Genomic DNA, 21,667 nt, shown 5'->3' with positions numbered 1-21,667 from the left:
CATTCATTTTCGTTATCTATGCAGATTTTACCATTTTTTCTTTTCCGTCATTTTTTGTCATTTTTGTAATTTTTGTCATTTTTGTTATTTTTGTATTTTTTGTCTATTTCGTCATTGTTGTAATTTTTGTGATTTTTGTAATATTTATCATTTTTTGTTATTTTTATCATTTTTGTCACTGTTGTTTTTGTCATTTGTTTCATTTTTGCCACTTTTGTCTTTTTCGATTTTTTTTATTTTTGTAGTTTTTGTAATATTTTTTAATGTTGTCATTTATGTTATTTTTGTTATTTAAGTCATTTTTGTGATTTGTTCAAGTACAAAAATTTTAAATTTGCAAATTCATTTAGGTGGTCTTATAGCCAAAATCTCCATTTTTCATGTCTTGTTCTGAATTCCGATTCTCCTTCAGGATTTTGATTCTAAATAACTATACCTAGTTGATTTCGTTTTCGAATAATCAGCAATAATTTGACGGTATTCAAATCAGTAGTACCAAGCAGTTAGATGCCAACTTAATGTTTCTTTCGATGTTACAGAAACAAACAATCGTAAATAGTGGAACGCCGCCGTTCGCTCATTTCAACTCTAATGTGATACCGTGTGTCGTTTAATTGACGACAACACACGCAAATTACAACCTATTAGCCACTGTCAACCGATACTTATAACTAGCAGCTGGATGATGTGGAGGCTGCCGGCTACCGCATCGGCACGCACCACTTTTGCACCGCGCGGTCTGTTTATACGTATGGTTTCAGGGCCAGGCGCAGGAGCCAGGTTGATACTTATACTGGCTTCTAAGTGACCGATAAACCGGAAAACTCGGGCGTTAAGTGATATGACAGCAAGCAATCATAGAAATTACCCCCGCAACACCGGTCCGAGGTTTATGAGAACTGTAAAATAGTTTCTGGTTGAAATATGGAAACTTTAAAGAATTATATTACCTACTTAAAATTTGCGTTTTTTTTTATTTGAGAGTACTGAAAAGTGAATTGTTTCCCACGAATTTTAGACTGAACTAATTTTTGTGAAATTAAAGACTTGAGTCTCGGGGTAACCTCGCTTTAACAGAATTTCCCAGCGACATTCCAACTAATCCTAAGGATCTGAATCACGAGCCACTGATTTCCTAGTATGGTGTCGAGAGCGTGCAGACACAGATCTGTGAGGGAACTTTTTTGCCCTAACGTTGTCGACAACTTAGCCTTATAACCCTTGACCTAGTCCGATGCGGTGAGTGTCTACAAAACGGTTCCATTTCAAGGGCCTGAGACGAATCTTGGCGTTGCGGGGCTCTCTGGAGCACAAGTGACCGGTACCCGACGACAACGCACTATGGCACTTCACGTACGTCGTCTACTGATGTGTCGTGCAAAAAGACACGGAATATGGAGACCTCGAACTCTAAAAGAGCCGCGACGGTCAACTCCGAACTAAACCGGCGCACGGCTTTTTTGTAGGGCACAAAAAAATAATGCACAGTCCAGTAGATATGGCTACCGTAAATTATAAGGTACTGTTTTACCTTTGCTGGCTTTGTAACTGCTGCTGATGACGAGCACTCGACGAGCTGCGTCGACAAATACGCGCAGGAAATCGGCTGGCACTTTGGCCGTACCCTCAAAACAAAAAAAAAATACAACATATAGATACGTACCGTAAACTGGGGAAACTTTGATCAGCGGGGTAACTTTGATCAACATGAAATTTTTGCAGATAATCATCATTAACTAAGTTTAAAGTTAAAATATCTGAAAACTGTTTACTACCTTTGAAAGCCTATAAATTAAGTTACAAATAAGCTAAATTTGGTTTTTATTAGAAGATTTTTTATATTTCTTCAAATGTAATTTTAAAATCTTAAAATATCTTGGTTTTTGAAGGCTCACAAACAAACATCTCTCCTGATCAAATCTAAGCATTTAGGAGCAAATGGGTTGTTTAATGTGAAAGTTCCACTTTTTTCTTGGTTTGGGTTTAGTTTAAGTGTTATTTTTATGGTCATTTGATGATAATTTTTGGATATTGAAAAAAAATCGGTCATTTTCCATGAAAAAGCTCGTATAGAAAAAATGGCTTAAAACCCTATCAAATGATTAAGTTTGTTGAAAAAAAGAACATAGGAACAGTGCGAGGACTCAGGGAATTGCATGAAGATAAAATTTCATTTGTTTTTGAGGCCAAAAAATATAAAGAAATGTTTATAATTTTGCCCTTAAATGTATGCAGCAACATTGTCCACCTTTTGAGTATATTTGTTTTTGAAAGAAAACGTTGAAAAATTCAATCGAGTCCAAACAAAAAATACTGTTATCGATATTTTGAGCCTTCTGTGCAAAAACAATAAATTTGAAGATGTTGAGGTACGTTTAAACCAAAGTGATCAAAGTTACCCCGAAACTCGAAATCTGGTTTTGTAACAAACATTTAATTATGGCCACAAATGTCGTTTGAATTTACTGCAGTCAATGATCATGTTTGATACTCCTCACCTCAGTAAGGGTTTTAAAGCTTTTAGGTATTACGAAAAAGCAACCCCTTCCAAAATATTCAAAAATTAATGAAAAAAGTGATCAAAGTTCCCCCAGTTTACGGTACCACTAATAATCACATCAAAACGCACATCAGTGGAGAAACATTTAACTGAAACGGCCCTACCGTTTTCCTCCCGCCGCCGCCGGTGACATAAGCATTACCAACTAAAAGTACGCCCATGTGCGTTTGAAACGATTGGACGTTACATTCTGCGACCTGACCTTCAACGTTTGAAAATTGAAGAAAATGATATAGAATTAATTTTTTCCGTTTCCCGAACCTCCTCATCCTCCCGAAACAGTCCCACACTTTAGACACTGACCAGCTGGATCAGTTCTCTATACTTTGTGTATTCATTTTTCAACTACGAAATTCCCTTCCCGCTCACAATACACATAACAAGTACTGGTCAAAATTGAATAGAAAAAAATCAAATCCATCCCTTAAGCTACACGTATTATCAAATTTGCTTCCACCTCCGTCCCCGTTCGAGATGAGCCTGCCTGCCAGCTTTAATTAATGACTACCCTAGCGAGCAACAAACGTTGTTATCGTCTGGCGGCGGAAACTACCCACAGGTGCGGCAGTCAGACCATTCCGTCGCGTACGATCGCGATCTCCGGTTCCCAGATGCCGCCCGAGTGTCCCCCCAGTATGGCACACTCATTCAAACTTGCAGTTTTCGGTCCCTTCGATGTTGATCCTGTAAAATAGTTTCCTTCAAAATTGTAATTTTCAAAATTAATATTTTATTTTCTCATGACTTCCAGTCCCGCGTGCCGCTGAGCCGGGCCGTTTCGATGGAACAGCGCTGGCAGGATCTGGCCAACTTGCTGAGCTTTCCACCGGGCATGGGCGTCGGCATGGGGATGGGCGAGATGGCCGGACCGGCCCATCCACACGCCCATCACCACTACGCGCCCCACCACTACTCGTATCAGGTGAGTTTGGTTAGATAATTCTTAAGTAACAAAAAAAGCAATGAATCCAAAAAATTTGAAAATCGACCCATAGAAACTATCAAATGCTTTAGGTTTTCGTCAAATACGCTCTGCAATACTCACCTGTAGTACATTCCCCATATGCACTGTAAAAATTTGTGCAAACTACGAGATTTGGAGACGTCTTGATACTGGATCTGATATCCATGAGATTATCCAGCAGTGCACCCAGCTGAAATCCAACACTACGTCGAATGAGAAGGTATTTCCGTGATCCCGCGGTTTCGAATTTGGATACTACCACGTTTTTGAAAATACTTCTACAGTGAGCGAAATAAGAATAGCACCACTATGTGTTTTGCTTGTTAAAATATGAATGTTTGAAAATTACGAAAAAAATTTTTCCACGGTTTGTTCTGAATTGCTTAACGAATAAATCAAGCATAAGTTTACTTTTTATGGACGTAGCAATTGGCGTTGAGGACCAAAAATGTGAAAAGGGGTGCGAAATAAGAATAGCTGAGGCTGAGTTTAAATCCAAAACGCAGGTTGGAATTCAAAAATACTAATGTAGTTTAATAGTCAAACACCATTTCTCTAGTTTTAAGGCATAGATGGCAGCACTATCTTGCCATTTAACCAAATTCATGCCTATTAGCGAATATCCGGGATTAATTAGGAGTGCTGGAGATGCTTGGTCAAGAAATAAATACATGTACCTTGTGAACGCTTTGGAAATTCTAAGATCACTAAATCGAAAAAAATAAGAATTGCATAAAGGTCACTAAAATTGAATTTTTTGGACCGATTATCAGAATAAAGTTATACTTTGCGATGGAGCTTGATGGACCAGACGGCTAGCAGTATTATTGGTATTATTTGCAATTGAATCGAAAGTTGAGATGAGCAGGAATTTTGGCGGTTGTATATTTTTGTGCTGGTGATTCTTTTGCAAATTCGGAAAAGCTTTCTGCAGCGTGAACTTCCACAAAACTGTGATGCGAACATACCTCAAAATGATGAATATGGGCCTAAATAAACCTGGAAAATCAATATTGAGACTTAATTTGGTTTTAACTGCAAGATAGTGCTGCCATCCATGACTTGAAACTGGAAAAAAGTGTGGTTTACTTAACAAAATCAAAGTTTTTTATTTCCAACCTATTTTTTCTGATTCAAAGTTAATCCCGAATGTTTGTTTCATCATTTCACGTCATTTTAATGAAGAAAGTAAGTAGTTTGGAAAAGAATTGCAGCTCAAATAGCATCGTCCAAAAAAAGTAAACTTATGCTTGATTTATCCCTTAAGCAATTCAGAACAAACTGTGGAAGAAAATTTTCGTATTTTTCGATCATTGATATTTTAACAGGCAAAACACTTAGTGGTGCTATTCTCATTTCGCTCACTGTATTAATCATCCCAGTTGGGTGCTCAATACATTGAAGTGCATTAAATCTGTGTTGGGTACGTGTGTTCTCTGATGTAAAAATATCTTCAGTTTGTTTGCCTTCCTTTCAAATGACCGATAGGCCTTTGTTAGGTTCTTTTTTTAAAAGTTGTTCACCCAGGCGGTAAATACTTTTTGCGCATTGTGTTCAAAGTGACCGTATCCTCGAATAAGGAGGACCATAAGTAGAACCATGGTACCTATGAACTCAGAGTAGTAATCTTGGGAGTCACTCACAGCACACGCTCGGGACTATACGCTATGACTTGGATGAGTTCTGCTCAGACATTGACACAAATGATTCCGGCTTACGATGTTCGCTGGAATGAAGGCCTTGTACTCAAATACCCTCGCATGCGACGTACACACGACATTCACTACGTGGGATCGCATGCACATTATTCCATATATGCTGTGTATTTCAACTTCTTTCCAGGTCAATCTTAGGGTTCCTAGCTAAAGGGATACAAGAAGACCGGACAACGGTCGGAGTAGACTGACCCCATCGACGGGGGGGCTGCCAAGTAGAGTGCGTCCGACCCCACGGTTTGAAGCTACAAAGATAAGGCAACACCTTTCGCGTAGCGGATGCCGTAGGTACGCCGCGTTCGTGCATAGAATGCTCCACCTTCCGGAAGTATCTGAGTAGTGCGGTTCCCAACGATTGATGCTGCGGATATAAGACTGTACTTTCTTCGCACTGGAAATTCCACGATCGGGGTATTCCTACGGGTAGAGTGGCTCTCGACGCCGGGTGAGCCATTCGAGTCGGAGTAGGATGACGTCTTCGTCGGGATCATCCAAGTAGTTGCGTTAAGTCCCGCGCGTGTACTGTGACAGGTGCGAGTCTAGGATTAGCTGCTTTCGATCGGCACACGACCGGCATAAAGGTGGCAAACCTCGAATCCTGGAGATAAGAGGTTGGGCTTCGAGTCGTCAGAGGAGAGGTCAGGCTTCGAGTCTTCAGGAGGAGAGGTTTGTGTGACCAACCTCGAGTCTTCACGATAAGAGGTCGAGTCTCGAGTCGCAAGAGGAAAAATCAGGACTTTCATCAACAAGAGAAGGGGTATAAAGTGTTAACCTCGAGTTATTACGAGAAGAGGCCAGATCTCGAGACCCTAGAGGAGAGATCGGGCCTTGAGTCTTGAGAGGAGAGATCAGGCCTCGAGTCGCGAAGAGGAGAGGTTTATGTAGGAACCTGAGAGGAGATGCCGGTTCTCAAGTCGTTAGAGTTGAGTTCAGACTTCGAGTCGTAATGATGAGAGGTATTGCTGAAAGGGGTCTTGCCTATGAGTATTACCTTGGAGCGCACTAGCACGAATAGACCTCCCACTATTGAAGGATAGTGTGTTAAACAGTTCGAGTTGGGAACTATAGGTCTGCGGCCCCAGGTAGAGTTTAGAGAGTAGGAGGTATACACGGAGTTTCGAGTCTATAGTCGGAGTCACGAGTCTTGTATTGTACCCATGGACCCCATTGTACCCATGGACCCAGACTAGCAAACTGGGGGGTCCAGGTGGCCCGCTGTGCCTTGGAATAGAATCCATAAACCGAGATTTACCAATAGTTACCAACTGAAAAACAAAAACGGCCAATCAAACTCTAGTAGAACGTCCCCCCTGCGACGGTGGAGAATACTTTCGGGTAGAGTGGTTTCATCATTGTAGGGATTCATCTTAGTCATCAGCGTAAAAAGCCCCGTACCTGTGCTGTGACACACGGCACACAAGCAGCCTAGGGTTGCCAGCCCCATAGTTGCCAACCAAAGAAAGAAGGAAGACCGCACCACGGTCGGAGTAGAATGCCCTTTCGGCGGGGGAGTTTCGAGTCGAGTGCGTCCGAAGCATTCAAAGATAAGAGTCTACTTTCAGCGTATGCCGAGTTGCTAGGTACGTCACGAACGTAGTGTAGGATACCTTCACCGTCGCGGAGTATCCGAGTAGAACGCTTCCCTTACGAAGCAAACTGCGGGGATAAGACAATACCTTCTTCGCAGTCGAACTCGTGGGGGAAGGCCGCGCCGCGGAATACTCCCAGGTAGAGAGACTTCTCGTCGTCGGCAGGTGAATCACTTGAGTCGGTGAAGGAAGGCGTCTTCTCCGGGAATCATCCGATTAGTTCCGTAAAGTCTCGGACGTGTGCTGTAACAAGCGCGTGTCCAGGATAAGTTGTTCTCGATTCGGCACACGGACGATCAAAGGAGAGAGGGCCTCAAGCCAAAACAAGCGGAGCCAAGACCTCAAGTCGTTAGAGGAGAGGTCTCTGGTCTCATATAGTTAACTCAAATAGAGGCGGAGCACACAGGAAAGGTCGGGCCTCAAGTCGTTCGAGGAGAGGTCCTTAGTCTTGAATCGTAATAAGAGGCGGGGTATATAAGCAGGAGGTGTTTCGAAAACGAGTATTGCAACACGGGTATAGCCCTAGTTGCTGGTCCGGATGGGAATTATGGCCAGAGACCCCAAGTAAACTTTATGGTGTAAGGGTAAATAGTATCTAGAGTCGATAAATTACACCCATGGACCCATAGTAGCAAACTGGGGGGAAAAGGAGGCTCGCCGTGCCTTGGAATGCAATCTGAAAAAAAAAGGATTTACCACCTGAGTGATCGACTAATAAAAAAGGCCAATCATACTCTGAACTAACCTTTCGTTCGTTGATCGCGTGCCAAGTGTTGGTATTCTTGCACATCCTCCTTGTGGCTCGTGACCTTTTGAACCTTGGACAGTTGAAAACCACGTGCTCGGGCGTCTCGTTCATGTCCCTGCAAGTCCGGTTGAGTGGCGAGACCTCCTTATTCCGATGTTCGGGATAAGACAATGAGTCCGCTTTCCTCTCTTTGACTGAGCTGTCTCACAGTTACTGGTCATCGAAGCCTTTCTAGCGTCTTTCTTCATGTTGCAGCAAAAAACGTCCTTCTCCATTAGAACCGAGATGGACATGAGCCCTGCCACTACGTAGGTCACTCCCCAAGATATGCACCGACGTTCGCATCTAACCCGTAGATGCATCAATCTCTACAAACTGTTGAGTCCTACAGGTTACAGGTGACATTGATCGCCCAGGGCCGCACTTGGGCCGTACTCTTGTAGATGTACTTTACGTGACTTTTGAAGCTAAGCCGATCGTAGATCAACACAATCAGGTACTTGATTACGGGTTTGGACTCAATATCACTCGGTCCCAGGGCAACATGAAACGATTGGTTTTGTAGTGAGCCAGACACGGCCTTTTCGAATGCATCCAGTTCCCCACAGTCTCAATCGCTCCGGTGCCGGTACAAGAGCTCGCTACTACGAGGACAGCGTCGCCTGCGTTACCCACTAGTTTGACTCCCCATGGGAGATTTATCACCAGAAGTTCGTTGTACGTGATGTTCCACAGAACTGGGTCGAGCATCTGTCCTTGAGGAACACCCACCGTGACTTTCATAGTGTCTTTTTTCTTTCTGTGGTCTGATCATATTCTGCAGATGGTGGTTGTGGAAGTAGTTTTCCAGCAGTCTGCAACGATATGCTGGGATATTTACTAATTCGGGTTGTGAGCTAAAACGCTATATAGCTGTCCAACAGACGCTGTTGCCGGCCTTTCTCATCGGGAAAAGGCAACCCTCTGCTTTTGTTGTCGTTCAGCCTGTTACGGATGGCATTCACTGCGACTTTTCCATAATCCGAACTGTTTGTCAGAGAGTCCGCCTTTTGATGAAATGCCTTCTATCAGGTTCTACAGGTAGCTTTTGTACTGGATGCTGCCTTCCAATTTTTCTCGAATTCTTCCATGCTTTAAGAAACTCCCCCTCTTCACAATCGCCCAATATCGTTCAATCGGTCGGAGATCTGGACAATTTGGTGGATGGATGTTTTTCTTCACTGCAGTACAGGCTTGGCGTAATGTGCGGACGCCAAATTCTATCAGAAAAGAGGAGGATACTGTGGAGAAAATACTCGACTGCAGACCACAGGTACAAATAGCTTGCCATACTAGAACCATTAACTCTAATTTTTCCATCGCAATCGTGCAATCGGCACGATTGAATCCTGTTTGACTTAGGTTTCCTCGTCCATTAAGATGTACTTGTTGCTGTTGTCCAGAATCCATTCGTAAAGTTTCCGGGCCCTTGTTTTTGCTCGAGATTGTTGCTCTACTGATTTCTTAGGTACCTTCCGCTTCTTGTACGTCTTCAAGAAGTTCCTGGCCTTAATTCTCTGAATCATCCCAATGCTGGTTTTGAACTTTTTAGTCAAATCACGCGTTGATACCGATCGGTCATGTTTGATATGAGCGACTACTTCAGTATCCAACTGGGGCTGACCGGAACCAGGTTTTCTTCCGGATCTAGGGATATCCTTCAAGGACAACTCGTTGTCACTTTTCGATACAGATCTTAGTGTAACCTGTATTACAAAACCTTAAAAAATTGTTTTGTATCAGTACAGCTTATTGTCTACCCACGTTAAACATAAGCTCGCCATTCAAATCATCGCATATAATGGATCATTATCGATGCGGACGATATGATTACTCTTATTGTTCACAAAACCCTCTTATACCAACACTCAGCTTTACATTACAGTATTTTTTAAATTATAGTGTCTAGATTTTTGCTCCTTCTTTTGTACATCTCCAAAAAAAGGTTAGCTGTCTATTAAGTTGCATTACGGATATCCATAAGCTCATTATTCTGGCCACGTCAAAATTAAACAACGTTTTTTTTTAATCTTTTTTTTTCCTCCTACAGCCAACCGGTGCCATTCCCCAGCATGGTCAGTACCATCATCCATCGCACGCCGCGGTGCTGCAGAACGCATCGCTGGCCGACATCGGACCGACGCAGCCCCACTACGGGCCCAACCTGGGGTCGGCCGTCGCCACCAGCATGCATCTGACCAACTCGACCTCGGAAACCGATGCCGGCGCAACCGGTTACAAGATGGACCACGAGATGATGTACTATTCGGTGAGTTCCCTCGCCTTCCCGTTTGAATAGCTGGATAGCTCTTAATTCAACGTTCTTTTTTTAATTCAAAAGTTTCTCATCGTAACTGCAACTTTGTCCCATTTCAGAATGCATCATCGGAGATGAATCACACCGATGGTTTTCTCAACTCGATTCTCGATGACGACTTGCAGCTGATGGATATTGCCGTCAATGAAGGTAAGTTTAGACCGAATGAAAAAAAAACTATTAAAGGAATTTTACGTTCTACAAAAAAAACTGTTAAGGCCTTAAAATCAGTAGAATCATACATCAATCAGTATGAAGTCCATAAAAGTGGACGGAAACGAAAAGAGTGTCGGCGAGCAAAATCCTTATCTGGCCCAGTTTGCGAATGGCGCGCGCACGCTGATTCTCGCGATATGCTACGAATACGCCACCGATGTCAAAGTCTCTGTAGAGAGCGAAACCCAAAATCAGCGCTGACGACGACTTTTGTGCTTGAAAACCTAGACAAGCGGACATTTGTGTTTGCACATTACTCAAAACACCAATCGCCAAGTACATGTGTGTTCCTATAATCGGTAATGATATGCCATGATGAACCGATTAGCGATGAGAAAGAGTGCAAGAAATGGAGCCATGTGGCAGCTACAGGCGAGGAGGACTGGAACTGAAAGAAAGTGCCTCCATCGAAAGGGACAACTCACTCAACCGCACCGCACAGAAGGGAGAAACCGTTGACGGCGGATGTGTCCGTGCTCAGCAGAGGGTTCTCATTCTCATCAATTCGGCGTCACCAACAGCAATCAGCCAGCCGGTGGCAACCGCATGTGTGCTGCCATTGCTGCTCCCCAGTCGCTTGACCAGTGCAATGATTCGCGCCAGCGTGTTTTCGGTTGAATTTTACCACCGCGCACGGTTACTATTTTTAAATGCTTAGTCATGTCGTCGCGATACGCCGAACAAGGCGAAGACCGTCAATTCGGAACCGAATAATAGGGGAAAAATGGTTCTCCAATAGCAAAAAAGTGTTACGTTTTTTGGGGTCCTTTCCAGTCCTTGCGGTTCGTAGAATGTTTAGAATTAATTTTCGTTCTATCTGTTTTCTGTTCTATTCTCCACGATGAGCCTGTGCTGCTCCGCCTAGAGTTGAATGGAAAGCGCTAAGAAAAACTTTCCCCTCCGGATGATCGTTTCCCATTGCTAGGGCGTACCTACAGTTTGGGCGTCAGTTGGCAACCTTGTGAAGCATAAACGCGATACGATATTTGCTCAGAAGAACACAATCAATTACTAACGACGGCTTGTACGTACACATTCCATAAAGCAACAGAAGACGAGTCACGGGCAACGAACGGGGGGAGTGAAAACTACAACGTTGTTTGGTCAGCAATTATGCTTCCTCTCGTCTATCCCGTTCGATGTGCGATAGGATAATCGATGAAACTAAAATCTATTAAGCTGGTTTGTCATCGCTTTCGGAAATTAACATACCTGAACAATTTGAAGATAATGGCTATGGAGAGCGCACAACACACCTTGAAGGGCGAATGAGATTTCATAAAAGGTATCTTGTTTTAGATTGGTTTCAACAAACTGCTCCACAGCTTAATTTTAAATTTTAACAGACCAAGAAATTTACAAAAAACATTCGACTATCAATCTCGTCACAAAAACGTGTAAAAAATGAGTCAGTTTTTCAAGATTACATTCTGTGTAGATGGTGGTAGTTTTACGACATTCATTTCAACCGCCATAGTGTCACATAAACTTTGTATCATTCAACAAACAGTACGATTTACCGGTTGCAGACTGGCAAATAGAGTGTCAGAGCATTAATTTGGCAACCAACTACATTTTCTCCAAAGTATCTCCCTAACATTTACCTTGGTCGAAGTTTTTGGTGTATGGCAAAATCTCCGAAGTTTTTTCGCACGAATTTTTGAACAGCATTCTGTTAATATACTTACAAGTATATATTCAGGAGTATATTTCCATTTCAACTTCCGGAATACCTTATCGAGACATTGTTTTTCATATAAAATTTTGCCTGGAAAACGCAAAAATTTTGTGTAAAATCTCATTGCTTGCTTGTCGCTTCCGGTCAACACTCGAAAACGTGATATAAACAGTTATTTCGAAACAAAATACAACGATTTTTATCTCAGGCCAAGTGTGTTTTTGACTCGATAGTTTTTATGAAAACCATCTCGCCAGGTCTAGTAATCTGTACCTAGATTGTAGTAACTCAAAGCTTTCCAGCATAGTAGAGCAGTTCTACAGAGGTCTAGAATCACGAGAAACGCACAGAAACGGTCACATATATATGACTCGATTCTCGATTCTGATGAAGCAATTCCGGAAACCGACCGGTTTGTCGAAGAGTGTACCTCTGGATCTACCTCCAGATAGCTTTCTAATGGCCCGTTCTTGTCAGAAGGACCATTTTGTCTCTTCCATACATACAATGAAGACCGGGACGTTTCAGGGAATCCCATGATCGTGGCTTTACTACAACGTTCGAAATGTCTTATTGGGAGCTCGGATAGAGATACTCAACGATGTGACGAAGTTCCTACGTTGTTATCCGTTCCTTTTGAATCATATCATAGTCATAACAGCACTCTGAAGGAAAACTGGTAATACTGTGCTGGCCTGTGGAAAAAGCTCATTCAAAATTTCTTGCTATTTATTTGGGTACATTTCTGACGGTGCGCTCCAACTTTTAGTTAGTATCGTTACCACCATCCTTAAGGCATCGATAGCGGACAGCAAAGTGGTCGTTTTTCGTGAAGGAATCACTCATCCTCCGATGAATTCACATTGGTAGGTTCAGGTATAAGCAACTTTTACCAGGTCTTGTACAGATCTGCCATTCCTCAGCCCACACTTTGAAATCTCCGGCAATAACCACGGAGCTCCTACCCGTGAGCTCCTCGACGATTTTATCCAACATAGTGCCAAACTTCTCCAAAGACCAGAGCAGCTACAACAGAAGATCCCGCTAACTTTGGCTATCACAAAGCCTTTCGCGCGTCTGAAATCACATCCTTTTGCTACACTACCAGCGTAGATTGATGGAACGCAGTTCTGTGTGCGGACTTCAGGTGAATTGCCGAGTTCATTCGAATCGCGCAGAGGGTTTCAACAGGGCAATGGTGTATCCTGCATGATGTTCAACGTGGCGCCAGAAGTTGTGAACTGATTTGCTTTGCCGAGAGACATTGATATAGTTGACATCATCTGCGGCGGTTGAGGAGATCTACCCCAAACTGAAACGCAAAGCAGGAAGGATTGGGTTAATGATTTATACGTCCAACACGAAATATATGCTGGCCTGCAGATCCGAGACCGACTGAGCCCGCTTGTCCAGTAATAACAAGGTCACGATCGACGGTGACAAGCTGAAGATGGTCGAAGATTTTATCTATCTCGGCTCACTGGTGACCGCAGACAAAGATACCAGTCGTTAGATCCGGCGGTGAACGATCAGCAGAAGTCGTACAGAAGTACTATGGACTTCACAAGAACTATACGGTCGAGAAGACTTAGCCCTCGCACGAAGTGCAACCCTCATTAGACCGGTTGTTTCCTACGGGCACGAGACATGGATATTGCTCGAGGAGGACCTGCGTACACTCGGAGTATTCGAGCGACGAGTTTTAAGAGCCAGCAGCTTTGACGGCGTGTAGGAAAACGGAGTGTGCAGTGTAGGATGAACCACCAGTATCCAGAAGGTGGCGAAGGCTAGATGGATACGCTGGGCAGGACATGTTACGAGAAGGCCGGACGACTGTCCTGCAAAACAGGTGATCGCTGCGAATCCGGTAGGAGCAAGATGAGCAGGGGCGCAACGAGCAAGGTGGTTAGACCAAGTGCCAAGATGCCAAGATGCCCGAGAAGTTGGAGAACGGTTGCCATGGACCGAGTGAATTGGATGAACATTGTTCATCAGGTTATGTCGTGCGACGGAACATCATGTAAATAAAATAATACTACACTACCCTATAGCTGGTTTGCTCTGTGGCAATGATTGAAGTTTAGTGGGACGGTATCTACCCCATGGTGTGATCCCGTCTTGGTTTATTACCCTATCGGTCACTTCCTACTGAAAGCATGTAACTCTGCTTTCTCCCAGAGCACCTTAGTCGGCTTGAACTTAAAGGCTCCTGACACGCTGTTGACGCAATCCTGCCGGACTAGCTATTCTCGGGAAGGTTTAGGGTCCCAGGTGTTGAGTCACATGGCAACCCTATTTTCCTTTATCCTTACGCCAATCCTTATTTTGCGGATAGTTAAATTTACTCGACCAATCTGCATAGGTCCCCCATCTTAGACATGGCCATCGTTAGGTTCGGAGCTAATGTAGAGTTCCTTTCGGGGGCCTGACAATGGGCCTAGACTCTTACAAAGCCCAAGACGAGATGGTCAGTCAAGCAACTGTTTTCGAAGCTTGCCTAGGAGACTTGCAAAGGTTTGACGGAATGGTAGATAACCACCTCCTCAGCCACAAGCAGTTTTAGGTAGATTTTACTCCCCTTAATAAGGCATCAGCTTGGTGCTAGTCAACCCATAAAGATACCAGCTCGTTACCAAAGTCTTCATAATTAGACACGTTTTCGCTCTGGACAACGAGGAGGTTGAACTTCTACTCTGGCTCTGATCCGAAGACCTTGCAGTGTCTCTACGGTCTTCCATCGTATCAGGATTGACGATATTCCATGGCATCGGTCCAACGACCTTCCAAACGGTTTCGGACCGACCTCTTTCCAGTGGTCGACGACCTTCCTTGGCTCTGGCCCGATCAACGACTTCCCCGTGACCCCCGCTCCGAAGTTATCTGCCATGGCTCCTGTCCGACGATCTTTCTCGGTTCGAACTGGTTTTGAGATCAACATCATAACCATAATAACCAATCGTTTTTAGAACAGACAACTGCAAATTTTCAATCGATTCCATTTGGAGGCCTACGTGACCCGCCTACTTATCCTGATGGTGCGGATCACAAATGGAAGAAAAAATCTTGGCACACATAGAAGCAAAGAGCGAAAGCATCACCGAATGAAAGCTAGACAAAAAAAAAAGGTTCAGCTGATAACGCAATGGCTATCACCCCTATCACCCTACACATCACCACCGTCATCATCATCATCATCATCGTCATTTTCATCAAGACAGGACCAACAGTTTGTGTACCTTTGCGCAAATACCTACCTATCGTGTGGTTGGATTGATAAGATAGCAGCCAAACAGTTCGCGCTTTCCTGTGAAATTCGATAACGCTTCCCATCTCTAACGGCGCAGTTATCGGGGGAATGAAGAGTGTTGCATCCGTTTTCAAATAAGCGACCCGCCAAGGCCGTCTCGTAACTGGCTAGCCAGCCAGCCAGCCGGAGGCCACTCAACCAAATCAAGACCAAGGCAAGGGTTTCGGGAAGAGAGCTAAACAGTTGGGCGTCGATGCACAGTAAAGCCCTCAACGTGCACGTATCACTCAGTTGCAGTAACGAATAATTCTATATTAGCATTTTCGACTTTGTCAGCACATTTCTGCGCCGGGGCGCGTTTAAGCTGAGCCAGCAGCAAACACATCGTCGGCATACATTGTTGTAGAAGACCAAATCATCGCCAAGCGAGAAAGCCAGTAGTGGACAGTTTTAAGTAGTAGAGTTACACTGCACTGGTGGGTCTGCTGCGACTGCGTTCAAAAATCGTGAACGCATTTGCAAGTCATTTCTATTTACTAACTGGCCGCGCGCGCAGATTCTTGAGACGGTTATATCGGCGGTTATCGAGGGCGAAAAGTGAAAAACCACCACGATACGATCTAATAACGTTGAAAGAAGGAAAAGTCAGCCACTTGTTGCAGTGTTGTGTTGTTGCTCGGCGTTCGTGATTATTTGTGACTATTTTTAACCACACTCTGCAAGCCAGTTGACGAAGCATAAAAACACCACCCAAAGTGACGGCACTTTTTCGGCGGTCACTCAAAACGTTATACAGTTATTCATGTAAGGTAAAAGGGTATAGAGAGGTTACTTTGAATAGAACAAAAACGTCAACAATCGGGCTCTTATCATTGTCGACGTATTTTATCAACTACGACTACACTGGTAGAAGCAGCTGCTGGAAGCCGATCGAAAAAGGGGATTTACCCCGGCGCGGAGAGAATGTGACCGCGTGCACTATCCTTCAAACTGGCCAGAAGAATTCGTGTCCAACAGAATGCTTTCCCCGTACACAGTCTTAGGTATGGGTCTGACCACCCAATGGTTGTATTTTAAGGAAATACGTCGGTGCTTTGTTGCCTTATTGAAAAACAAATCATTAATTAACGCTAGATCCATCACTAGCCAACTCACTAAAAAAACTAACTTCCCTCTATCCATTCCAGGAATGTACACCATGCGAATGCTGGAACATAACGCCACCAGTAGCAACTCTTCGGTTTTGGGTGGTGCCGGTGCCATCGGTGGAAGTGCGGCGGCTACCGTGATCGCCAATTCTGCTGGAGCTGTTTCGATGTCTCTGAACGGCTCATCTGCCGGAGGAGCATCGGCAACCGGAGGCGCAACAGGTGGGGATCGGCTTGACGCGTCCAGTGACAGTGCCGTCTCATCGATGGGCTCGGAGCGTGTGCCCTCGCTGTCGGACGGAGAATGGGGCGATGGCGGAAGCGATTCGGCCCAAGAATACCACAACAAATACGGCGGACCGTTCGACTACAGTTACAGTGCCAGTGTCAGTCGGATTGGCGATGGCACTCGGCAACATCCGGTAGCTCAGAAAAAGCACCACATGTTTGCCAAACGGTATTTCCAGGAACAAAACACAACAATTCCGGCGCTGGCGCCTTCTAATACCACTTCATCGTCGAGCACCAGTGTCGATCATCAACTGAACTCAAGCATACCGATCAAATACGAATACGACTACATGCCCCCGGGATCGATGAGTCATCTCGAGGGTGCAGTTGGACCGGTAGTGGTCACCAAACAGGAAGATCAAGCCAGCGCTCACAATCCGCTCTCGTCGGTGGACATGAAATATCCGTACTCGCTGGACTTCGCCCGCCAAAACCCTACCATACCGTCTTTGCCCCGGAACCACCATCATGATGTAATCCACCACAATCATACCTACACGCTGCCACACAACGCCGGTGGAGCCAACCCGAAACCACAAACGCGGGATAAAAAGATTCGCAAAGCTGAAGAGGAACACCTGACCCGGGACGAGAAGCGAGCCCGCGCTCTGCACATCCCCATGTCGTGCAACGATATCATCAACCTACCGATGGACGAATTCAACGAGCGCCTGTCCAAGTACGATCTGAGCGAAACGCAACTATCGCTGATCCGGGACATTAGGCGGCGCGGCAAGAACAAGGTGGCCGCCCAGAACTGCCGCAAGCGCAAGCTGGATCAGATCGTTACGCTGGCCGACGAGGTGAAAGACATGAAGACCCGCAAGGAACGATTGCTGCGGGAACAGGACATGGTCCTGTCCGAGAAAAAGCGTATCCGGGACAAGTTCACGGCCCTCTATCGGCACGTTTTTCATGTAAGATTTCTTGACAATGTTAATTGTGATAAACATTCCAAAAGAATGGAAAATTTCTGGGTACTTGAGGCACGAATACCTATTTGAATGGTCTGGTCAAGAGTGGGTGATGCAATAAGTGAAAGCCTAAATCAAACAGTGAATGTAAATGTAATGAATGAACACGTTTCCATGACTCAACGGAACTTTGCGCATTCGCAGCAACGTCGGACTCGTGCGTCGTAAATCGGTTTTTGAATTTCTAAACCGAAATATCTTTTTTATCACTCTCTTGTCCTCTCTTTTTTGCTGAAAACTTTTTACAAAATTCAGGAAGCTTTAAAACTATTAAAGAGGGGTCGGTTCACGGAATTGAAAAAATCAATTTTTATTAAATGTCAAATGATTTATAGTTGCATGGAAGGGTGACACGGCATAAAAAACTGTCGAAGCGATCAAAAAATTTCAGAAATTATTCTAGCAGAATTTGATGTTGAAATCAATAGCAAAATGAGACCAAATTCAAGTATCAGCAGCTAACTTAGAGCAAACTTACTGTTGATTTTAAGCGATAGCAAAATTAGGCATTATTATGGTTTAAAATGTTACATTTGTTAGCAAATTGACTATCAACAGCAAACTGACAGCCTAATTTGATGTAGAATTTCAAATGATAGCATAATAAGGTGTCAGTCAGTCAGTTCATACAGGCTCTCAAAGCGTGATAGCAAAATTGGCAATAATTTTACCATAAAAGTCTGCTTTAGAATCAATTTAGTAATCAGAATATAAATCAGATTTTTTTTAAAAATAGAAAAAATATAGAAGATGTATTAGTTTGGAATGTGAACAAAACGTCTAACTCGCTCTCGTCTTTCAGAACCTCCGTGATGGTGACGGCAATCCGTACTCGCAGGAAAACTGGAGCTTGCAGCAGAGCGCCGATGGAAGTGTGGTGCTCGTACCTCGATCCGTTGACCGGCAGCACCAACATCAGCAGCAACAACAGCAAGATCAACTATCGTCTGCTGGTGCCGGTGGAGTCAGCCATCTGCACCACAATCAGCATGCTGGTCATCATCATGGCATTCAACATCAGCTGCTGGCGACCGGTACCAGCAACAGCAACCATCAGCTTCCTTCGGTGGTTCATTTGCATCAACATCAGCATCACCAGCAGCAGCATCATCCGTCGACGAATGGAACCAGTAGCGGAAGTGCAGGAGCAAGTGGATCCGCCAGCAGTGCTGCCAGTAATAGCAGCAATCGATTGAAAGAGTGATGCTTGTACCATCAGCATCATTGTCACCACCAACAGCAGCAGCAGCAACAGCAGCATTTGCTCCGACAGCACCCCACGTGGCCCCACACGTTGTTCTACTAATACTAGACTAACCCGAGTCGGACTGTAAAAGGGGGCGTTTTCCGTGTGTTTCTATAGGACGAGAATTTGGGAAACCGTAGAAAGTTCCACAAATAGGGGACCGGAGAATAAGTGAAGGATGGAATCGAACGTACCTCAGGAAATTTTAAAGTGAAGAATCATTAACTAAACAGCAGCAGCGGACAGCTAGCTTGAATCTTAACACAACGTAGGACCGTCGGCACCCGGAAGCTTTGGGTGTGACACATTTTTAGAATCAACTAAATCATTCAGCAACTGCTTGTCGTTTAGAATGACCTATTACACTAGAGCGTATCCGGTTAAGGTAGTTTGTCATCTACTTATATTAACTCCTAAACATTGAGGGTTCAATTTCAGTACACCTAACAACAGAAGCATTGATTGTTCCGTTTGATTTTCGTTAGCTTTAATTTATCCCATATGTCGGAAGAACCGCTTGACGCGGACAAATTGATCATTGGTGAAGAAAGTTTCAAGCATAGAAAAAAACGCTCATATTGAGCGTTGCCGTTTTGCTTCCTTGTTGCAAAAAAAAACCAAAAACTCTGGTTCGGTTTTCCAAAAAGTGAGCAGCTAGACAGATGATACAAGAAAAGAACAAAAAACTAACATTCCGGTTGTTCAAAATTATTTTGATCAAAGTGATTATTGGTATCATGTATACTACTTTGTTTATTTGCATTCCGGCAATGTGCAGCCGGTGGTTGAATTCGACTACAAACACTCACAGAAATCTTTTGCGATTACATTATTTCTTTTTTTTTTCTTAATAAAGGTAAAATGTTTAGGATACCAAAAATTATCAAGGTAGTGACAGAATAATGCTTTTGCTTCAAGCATATTGTTTTAATTTTAATGGAATCCAAACGGTGAAATGGCCTTACTTCAAAACTTGTTTAGATGATGAAGACAACCCGAATTATCACCTCTGAATTAGCGCAATACAATGTAAGCCACCTTCAATGTAAATGTCAATGTAGATTCATTTTGAAGCCACAATTGAAAAAAACAAACAACTGAAGTCTCCAGTTAAGTTGTGTTAGTTCTCTCGATTGTCCCAACTATAAGATCGAAGAAAGGAACGAGAAATTGATTTAATCGGTTAAATTTCTTCCAGCATCCGAGACATGAGCTAAAACAGTTGGCACGATTTATATCAGACTGTTTGGTGAAGCTATTTTCAATGCCGTTTATTCTTTTGTTGCACCGCAAACCAATTTTCAAAATATTTTCCATACCAACCACTTTATGAAAATTTGTATTTTTTTTTTCAAATCAATTTGAGATTTTTCAAAAAGCTTTAATTTATGCTCATAGCTTTCATCCTTTTTTGATAATTTATCCTAGAATCGAAGTCAACCAAAAAGAAATCAAACATCTTTATCGAAAATTTTTGTAAAAAGGCGGTATCTTGCTTAGAGATTAAAAAAGAAATATAAAAATGTAAAATAAAACAACAGAATTAAAAATGTCAACTCAACTTAAGCTTTCTTGAAACACAAAAAAAAACAAAAGCATTGAATAAGACACAAAAAAAAACTTCAAACCGAGAACAACTAACAAGAAACTATTCAAAAGAGTTCGTTCATCCAACGAAACAGGAGAAAACAGTAAAATATTAACACTTTTCAGCTGGAAACTGGGCACTGTTCTAAATGTGGTATGTTGAAGATATTAATGAGGGAACGCGGGGCTTTCCCCGGTCGTGACTGGTGATTGAATTCATGGAACACGCTTTTTCAATAATTTAATTTAATCTTATAATATACAGAGATGAGCAACATAAATTGGAACACAAATAGAGTGTGGTGCAAAATTAGCGGTGATAAGTTCATATAGGAAGTATGACGGGAGAATCGAAAACAAAAAGGAAACTAATCTTATGTCGTATTATTAAATGGAAGCAGTCAAATGTCCTCTTTTCGTTACAAACACAAGTAAATAACATGCAACGAGTAACTAATTATTTAGCGCTTACAAATGTATATGATAACTGAGTTATTTAAATTATTGGTTGTGTTATGTTTTTTTTCTCTTCCCCCTTCTAACTCCTTCGACACCGAAGCAAGAATATTGCGCTTTTGATAGTGATTGCCTAGTTATTAGACGGAATGAAAGTACACCTTATAATCCTCTGTAAAACTGTTACACTTACTGTGGTACAATTTTGTTCTTTACCTTCAATCGATAACATGTGCGCGTGTTTGTGATTAATAAATGATAAAAAAAACACAATACTTACGATTACTCGTATCGTGATAACTGGAACCATATTTGAAAAGAAAAACGAAACAAAAAATAAAACACAATGTATTATAGAATTCTTGAGCGGCTAGGTTTAAATTGTCTGCTCCAATTTTAAAGCTTGTTTTTTTTCCTTTTGGCTTTGGGTTTGAGCAATACAACAAAATGATAATATGGAAATTAAAGATTCGACAACATAAATACACGTGATCGGAAACTCATTGTAAAATATAAAAAAGCGAGAGGGTGAGATATCGCGATGTGGTGGAAAGCAAAAGCTAGGAACTAGTTGTAAGTCATTATTAAGATTGCTATTGTTGTGTACATATATAAATATATTATATTATACTGAGAAATAAAAACTTAAGAAATCCAAAGATTTTTTTGTATCGGTAACTTTTTTTTTTCGCGATGACTGCACATTGACTCTTATTCGCGCCGCGCGTGGGGTGACGATAGTCGAGTCACTCGATTCCAGAAGTCGCTTTAGGTGAGTGAGGAACGTCACTTCGAATAAACATTGGGGATGCACCTCATTCACTTCACTTACGCCGACTATCGGAATAGTTGACTAGAGTCGAGTCCCTTGACAATAACGTGACGGTGTGGT

General features: G+C 43.0%; 1 protein-coding gene across 1 annotated transcript in view; it reads left to right on the top strand.

The window, feature by feature from the left end:
* Positions 1-21,434, top strand: part of LOC129738221 (segmentation protein cap'n'collar) — a 120,512-nt gene extending 99,078 nt beyond the window's left edge. Inside the window, exons 7-12 of the mRNA XM_055729413.1 lie at positions 3,074-3,246; positions 3,312-3,482; positions 9,666-9,884; positions 9,992-10,082; positions 16,261-17,429; positions 18,289-21,434. Of these exons, the coding sequence (XP_055585388.1) occupies positions 3,074-3,246; positions 3,312-3,482; positions 9,666-9,884; positions 9,992-10,082; positions 16,261-17,429; positions 18,289-18,690 (2,225 nt within the window). The 3' untranslated portion in view covers positions 18,691-21,434. The remainder of the gene's footprint in view (positions 1-3,073; positions 3,247-3,311; positions 3,483-9,665; positions 9,885-9,991; positions 10,083-16,260; positions 17,430-18,288) is intronic.
* The last annotated feature ends 233 nt before the right edge of the window (positions 21,435-21,667 follow it).

The sequence above is a fragment of the Uranotaenia lowii genome, chromosome 1, assembly GCF_029784155.1.
Source record: "Uranotaenia lowii strain MFRU-FL chromosome 1, ASM2978415v1, whole genome shotgun sequence".
In the NCBI taxonomy this organism is placed as follows: domain Eukaryota; kingdom Metazoa; phylum Arthropoda; class Insecta; order Diptera; family Culicidae; genus Uranotaenia; species Uranotaenia lowii.
This window is presented reverse-complemented; position numbering and strand designations above follow the sequence as displayed.